Source organism: Mandrillus leucophaeus, unplaced genomic scaffold (assembly GCF_000951045.1).
Source record: "Mandrillus leucophaeus isolate KB7577 unplaced genomic scaffold, Mleu.le_1.0 Scaffold32, whole genome shotgun sequence".
Classification (NCBI taxonomy): domain Eukaryota; kingdom Metazoa; phylum Chordata; class Mammalia; order Primates; family Cercopithecidae; genus Mandrillus; species Mandrillus leucophaeus.
The window spans coordinates 393,431-400,443 of record NW_012103365.1 but is presented as its reverse complement, the minus strand read 5'-3'; the positions used below and the strand labels follow the sequence as shown (position 1 = coordinate 400,443).

At 50.8% G+C, this 7,013-nt stretch overlaps 1 protein-coding gene across 1 annotated transcript in view; it reads right to left on the bottom strand.

Annotated features, from left to right (window-relative positions):
• Positions 1–2,858: 2,858 nt before the first annotated feature.
• The window catches only part of SDR42E2 (short chain dehydrogenase/reductase family 42E, member 2), a 32,300-nt gene continuing 28,145 nt past the window's right edge, over positions 2,859–7,013 (bottom strand). Inside the window, exons 11-12 of the mRNA XM_011987913.1 lie at positions 6,492–6,565; positions 2,859–3,113 (exon numbers count right to left, since the gene is read on the bottom strand). Of these exons, the coding sequence (XP_011843303.1) occupies positions 2,859–3,113; positions 6,492–6,565 (329 nt within the window). The remainder of the gene's footprint in view (positions 3,114–6,491; positions 6,566–7,013) is intronic.

Genomic DNA, 7,013 nt, shown 5'->3' with positions numbered 1-7,013 from the left:
ATTTGATTTTGAAGAGGAGGAGCAAAAGGAAGAGTTGTGGGAGGGGAAATGGGGGAATCAGGGGAGGATTTTTTTATTTGTTTTTTTTAAGATGGGGTCTTGCCCTGTTGTCCAGGCTGGAGTGTAGTGCTGCAATCATAGCTTACTGCAGACTCAAACTCCTGGATTCAAGTGATTCTCCTGCCTCAGCCTCCTGGGTGCTACCACATCTGGCTAATTAATTAATTAATTATTATTTTTTTGGGGGGTAGATGCAGGGTTCTCACCATATCACCCAGGGTGGTTTTGAACTCCCGACCTCAAGCAATCCTCCAGTCTTAGCCTCCCAAAATGTTGGGATTACAGGTGTGAGCCACTGCGCCCTGCTGGGAAGATATTTTCAAGATGAGAGAGACTTGAGGATCGTTTAGATGCCTGACATTGGGTTTACAATGGGGAACAGCTTCAGCACCCATAATGGAAAGCTTATGAGTTTTGTCTTGATGGTCCCTTCAAATCGACTCTGTCACCTTGGGCTGCCCACTGTGACAACTCTGTTTCTTGCATTTGTGATGCTTCTCCTTAGTGTCTCCAAGTAAGCTAGAACCTCCTACTTGCCCTTTCAGAACGTCACGGCTAGTGGTCTGGGCAGTCTCAAAAATTCTTACAGTGATTCAGTTTTTCTGTTGGGTGGGGATGCCACCTCCTTTTCCATTGGATAAAGAGGCTTGAAAGGAAAAAAGCTTTCTTGACATAGCGATCCATGTTGTCCCCATGCCCAGAGTTTAGACATCCTGCTTCCAGAGTGCTAAGGAATAGATGAGTTGGAGAAATCCAGAAAACAAATAAATTGATTCTTGGCTTTTGAGTTTTCAAAAGCTGAGGTTTGGCACTAGTCAAAAGATCTAGAAAATAATGTGAGCAGTGTGACACTGTTTTTCCTGCTCGAAGAATAGATTTCCCAGGATTAGCAGGGAGAAGAAAGAGAGGAAGGAAGTGAGTTTGGATGTAAGCATGTTATCGAGAGGAAAGGAAGCCCCAGGACTGCCAGCTTCAAATGGTCCGAGGTTTGTGGCTCTGAGAGAATGAGACCAATCCAGAGTTCAACCACAAGCCTTGGCAAGGCCAGGGTGTAGAAAAATAGAAGTTACCACGTGTTGTGTTTAGGCCAGTGGGGGCTTAGGCGGTGATCCTCCAAATTCCCGCAGCTGTAGAACAGAAACCCCCACCCTCCTCTGCTCTTTGGAATGAGACAAAGCCCCAGTTTCCGTCATCTATAAAATGAGAATAATAAATCCTATTTAAGAGTGGCTGTAAGAATTAAATAAGATCATATAAATGAAAGCCCTTTCGCACTGTCAAGCATTAAACAGACATAAAGGATTATTATTGATCTTTCAAAAATTATATACACACCTACAATTCAGCCTAGCAGAGAGCAGCATACAGGTTTTTTTTTTTAGCTCCTTCCCAAACTGCCCACCTTGTTCAGCAGGTGGGACACACGCTGCTGTGGCCATGTTGGTTCTGATGAGCCCATTCCATCCCCTCCACCTCAGGCTTGTGATGCTTTTCTTCTCTGCCAGTCCCACGTGTGCATACTACGATCTATACCTGGCTGTACTGACACACTGATGTCTTGGTACTCACAACTGATAACTGACACCAAGATGATAGGGGGCGAAGTTTCTGTGGAGAGCAGGGCTAGATTAAGAAGTTTTGTGACCTTAAACTTATATGGTGATCACCACTACCTCTAATTAGTAAATAGAAACAGTACTAAATCATAAAATGCAACCAACTAAACTCTATTTTTCCCATTATAGCTTTATTGGTACTTCATCGAGACATCCAATTATTTTAAGTTTTTTTTTTTTTAAATTTTTTGATGCTCTTTCTGGTACTAAAACCTGTGCTTAATATGCTGTCATCCTCAGAGAGGAACCCAAAAAGGCCAAGTCGGGCTCGGCAGAAGCTTGAGTCCTGGTTTTCCCCAAGCCCTGGCTGTCAACACAGATCTGTGTGAATGAGAAGCCCAGAACACTGGGTCGGGGTGGATCGAAAGCAATGTTACCAGACAGAGCAGCAGCCGACGGCGCAAACTCATACCAACTCCACCCCAGCCTGCATTAGCCCAGAGCGACGCGGCAGCCAGGCTCTGAGCAAAACCCACCCAGGAGGCGGACCTGGAAAGGGGTGAAGCCAGAGAGGGAGGGGGCAGGGCCAGGACCCAATTACACGCGAGAAGGGCGGGACTGGACCCAAAGGGAGGAGCAAGGCCAGACCCAAAAGGAGAAGCCAAGGGGGCTCAAGCACGCGGGGAGGACCAGAAAGGGGGCGAAACCAGAACGAGGGAGAATCTGGGGGCGGACCGGAACTGGGCAGAGACTAGGAGAAGGTCCAGAAGGCGGAGGAGGCTGTGAGCCTTGGCCCACCCATATCAGTAACCCGGGCAGGTCGGAGGGAGGTAAAAAGGGGCAGGGCCAGGGCTTGGAGGGAGGGACATGGACGTAGGCACGACTCAGGGGGCAGGGCGGGGGCGTGACCAGGACTCAGAAGGCGTGCCCAAACATGGAGGGGAAGGGGCGTGGCTATGACGTGGGGCGGGGTTAGGCCTGGAGAGCGGCTCAGGACTAGGCCCTGAAGTCAGGGGGCGGGGAAGAGGCGTGCCCAATTTGAAGGGCGGGTCAAGGGCGCGGCCAAAATATGAAAAGGGACTCGGGGCTAGGTGTCGGGGCCGACCAGGGGCGTGGCCAGGATTCAAGGGGCGGAGCGGCGGCGCGCTCAAACCCAGAAGGCGGGGCAGGTGCTGGTACTAGCCCAGGGAGCCGGGCGTGGGAGAGGGTGCAGCAGTGCCGACCCCGGCGGGCGGCAGGCGGTCACAGGCGCTCCACGGAGGCCTGCAGAGGCTGCAGGCCTAGGAAGTGCAGGGCCAGGGCGAGCAAGCCGAGGAACAGAAGCAGCCCGAGCAGCAGTCGCAGGAGGGTCCGCGCCGTGGAGCCGCGGGGCCGCCGTGTCGTGGACTGCACGTATAGCTCCACGGCGTCGGCGAACCTGAACTTGTCGGGCGCATAGCCAAGCTGGGCGCGGGCCTTGGCTATCTGGAAGGTGTGCGTCACGGCCACGCTGCGCACCTGCGGGGACAGGCGGGGCATCCGAGGGCAGGGCTCGTGGGAGGGGGGCATTCTCTACCTCGTTGTTTACGGAAAGGGAAAAGAGAGGGCAGGGATTTCCCCTCCATTGCACAGTGATTTAAAAGGACCCGAGGACAGCGTCTTGCTCCTGCGATGCCCTCATTAGAGAGATTTTCCTTTGTTCCCTCCATCTTCATTTTTATTGGAGGGTGCCGCCTCTGCGTCGCCCCCTCCAGCCCCGCTGAATTTGCACCTTATTTAACTCCTTGGCCCCTAAGAAGGAAAGGTCTCACCCCTACACTCATCTTCCCGGCCTAGCACGGTGCTGGGACTCAGGAGGCCCTTGATACATTCTTAGGCATCCGCTAGGAGACGGTGAACGCCTGCCAGAAACATCTCCAGGAAACGACATTGGCTTCCTGCTCCCAACCCCAGACCAACTGTGGCCAGGCGGGCCCCAGTCGCAGCCTTCACGCCCTCGCTGATTAACTAAGTTTCCCTAAGAGAGGAATTCCATTATGCAGAACTGATTACTCTCCAGGGTCTAAGCTGTGTCTCCCCTGCTGCCAGATGGCTTGGGGCCCACTGGTGTCAAGGGTAGTAAAGATAGCTATCAGTTAAGGAACACACACCCTGCACTTGGCCTGGGCTAAATCCTTTCTATGCCCTACACCTCATTTAATCCTCTAAGGTGGTACTAGCACTATCTGTTCTGTGCATACTTGGAAAAAGGTCAGAGAGGTTGAGTGACTTGCCCGGGGTCACACAGGGGAGCCAGGTTCTAGCCTAATTTCTTCCCTGCTGTGCTGGCATCTGAAGATGCTCTCCCAGCTGACTCATTTCCTCCTCTCTTGTGCCTCAGCCAGACCCTGGGGAATAATCCACCAGCTGCTGGATTCTCCCATGGCACTGAAACAGCCCCTGGGGTCCAACCTGTGGTCTTGGATGCTTAATGGGGGGTGAGGAGAGAGGCCAGTATTTGTCCATTTTTGTCCCAGTCATTAAGTGCAGAGCTTTGGGGAGCACAGGAGCTGAGTTATGCTAGATAAGCAGGGTCCCTAACACACTAGATGTCTCTAGATGTCACCTCCTCTGGGGAGCTTTCTCTGACTTCCTCAGAGTTGGCTTAGGCGCCCCTTCTGTGTGCACTGGAGTTTCTCGCGATTTTCCCAAAAATGGCTCTAATTACAGTGTTGAGTTGCCTGGTTCGTGGGCTGTCTTCCCCTTTGGACTAGGAGCTCCCTGAGGGAAGGACTATGTCTTCTTGCCTCCATTGCTCAGCACAGTGCCTGGTACCACAGGAGATGCTGAATACATGTTAAATGCGTTAAAGGCTACAAAGTCAAACTGGAGGGCTGGTTGGTGTGTCACAGATTGACCAGCAGAGGGTACCCGAGCCACAGCCAAGGAACTTCCACAGTTAAGGACACTGCCCCTGAACTGAACAAGGAAATCCCCAACTTAAAGAAGAGGGAGAGGAGCCAAGTCCCTGCCTGACCACAATTCAGCTGCACCCTGGCAGCTATTTTATGGATGTGATTCCTGATGCATTTTCACAAGCTAATGGTTAAGCTTGACATCACTGAGGTCTGGGTTCAAGTTCCAGCTCTACCATTTAAGTGCGTGATCACGGGCAGGTTATTTCACTGTGTGTCTCACTTCCTCCTCTCTAAATGGAGAGGACAATGGCGTCTACAACTCAGTTAAATGAGATAAAGCACAGTGCCTGGCATATTGTCACCACTCAAGAGATGGTATCATCTTATTCTCTCCTCTACTGATCCGGATGGTTCAAAGGTGACTACTTCTTTCTGTGGCCCATTCTCCACTCTCCCCCTCTGACTCCCCTTGTTAAAGAGCACTGAACATGGAGTCTGAAGCCAATTCCAGTATGGTGTGGCCTTGGACAAATCAATAATTTTCCTAATGCTCAATTTTTTGTCATAAAATGGAGAGCATGATTTTTTTTTTGACCTTTTTAACTTAGCAAGGCATCAGAGACAATCAAATGAGAGTGGACTTGAAGGATTTTTTTTTTTTTTTTTTAGATGGAGTCTTGTTCTGTCACCCAGGTTGGAGTGCAGTGGTGTGGTCTCAGCTCACTGCTACCTCCACCTCCCAGGTTCAAGCGACTCTCCTGCCTCAGCCTCCCGAGTAGCTGGGACTACAGGTATGTGCCACCACACCCAGATAATTTTTGTATTTTTGGTAGAGACAAAGTTTCACTATGTTGGCCAGGCTGGTCTTGAACTCCTGACCTCAGGTGATCCACCTGCCTCAGCCTCCCAAAGTGCTGGGAACAAGTGTGAGCCACTGCGCCTGACTGGACTGGAAGGATTTTTGCAAATAACCTCAAATACCACCTATTGCTTTGCTATTTACAATCTGCGATGAAAACATCTTCTCTTTTAACTAAGCAAATATAAACCTGCATCATCATTATTATGAGAATAGTATTCTGAGCCAGGCATGGTGGTACATGCCTGTAATCTCAGCTATTTAGAAGGCTGAGCGGGGAGGATCTCTCTCTCTCTCTCTCTCTTTTTTTTTTTTTGGTTTTTAGGGGCAGGGTCTCTATCTGTTGCCTAGGCTGGAGTACAGTGGTACAATCGTGGCTCACTGCAGCCTCGAACTCCTGGGCTCAAGTGATCCCCCACCTGAGCTGGGACTAAAGGCATACACCACCTTGCCCGGCTAATTTTAAAATTTTTTGTAGAGATGAGGTCTTTCTGTGTTGCCCAGGCTGGTCTCAAACTCCTGGCCTCAAGTGATCCTCTTGTCTCAGCCTCCCAAAGCACTGGGATTATAGGTGTGAGCCACCACAACTGGCCAAGAGGATCTCTTGAGCTCAGGAGTTTGAGACTAGCCTGGACAACGTAGTGAGGCCCTGTCTCATAAAAATAATTATATTCTGTATATAGTAGGTACTTAATATATACTCATTATTCAGTAAGCATGAACTATGAGCCTAGGACCACCAGGCTGGTGTGTGTGTGTGTGTGTATGTGTATGTGTGTGTGTTGAGAGTTGGTGGGATTGGTAGCATTCAAAGAAGTGAATGGCCTGAAACTTGCCTTGGGGAACCTCCAGTCTGGTGGAAAGACAAGATGCTTATGAATGAAAAACCAGTGATGATGGATGGGCTTGGAGCTGTCACATTTCAGACCCACAGCCTCAGCAAAAACCCAGAAGTTGGGGTAATCATAACAGAAATAGCACCAGCTTTGGGCCCACATGGAAAGTTCTGAGACCTCAGACAAGCATCCATCGTCATGGTGTCAAAGGGGTAAGGAGTGGTAGCAGTGGGGATGGTGGGGAGAGGTGGGAAGGGAGGGATGGGGAGCAGGGCCCAGGCTCCCACAGCAGCAGCCCACTTACCTCACTCCGAGTGAGCAGCGGTGGGAGGCAGCAGATGGGTCTCAGGGCCAGGTGCAGGCGCTCCATCACTGCCGCTGCGGGGAAGAAGGGGGCCAGTGACCAGGGGCCTCACATTATGCAAACTCCAGGGAGGCCCTTGGGGACAAATCAATGGGGGCACCATTTGCTTTGCTAGAGGTCACTTTCAAAAGTCATTGGATTCCTTTAAATCAGCAGCCCATGCTGGGGTGCCTTGTTTAGCTGTGAAGTATGTCACAAGCAACTTGTTTTTAATATTAAAGGACTGGGCCAGGTGCAGTGGCTCATGCCTGTAATCCCAGCACTTTGGGAGGCCGAGGCAGGCGGACTTCCTGAGATCAGGAGTTCGAGACCAGCCTGGCCAATATGGCGAAACCCCGCCTCTACTAAAAATACAAAACTTAGCCGGGCATGGTGGCATGTGCCTGTAATCCCAGCTACTGGGGAGGCTGAGGCAGAGAATCGCTTATACCAGGAGGCAGAGGTTGCAGTGAGCCGAGATTG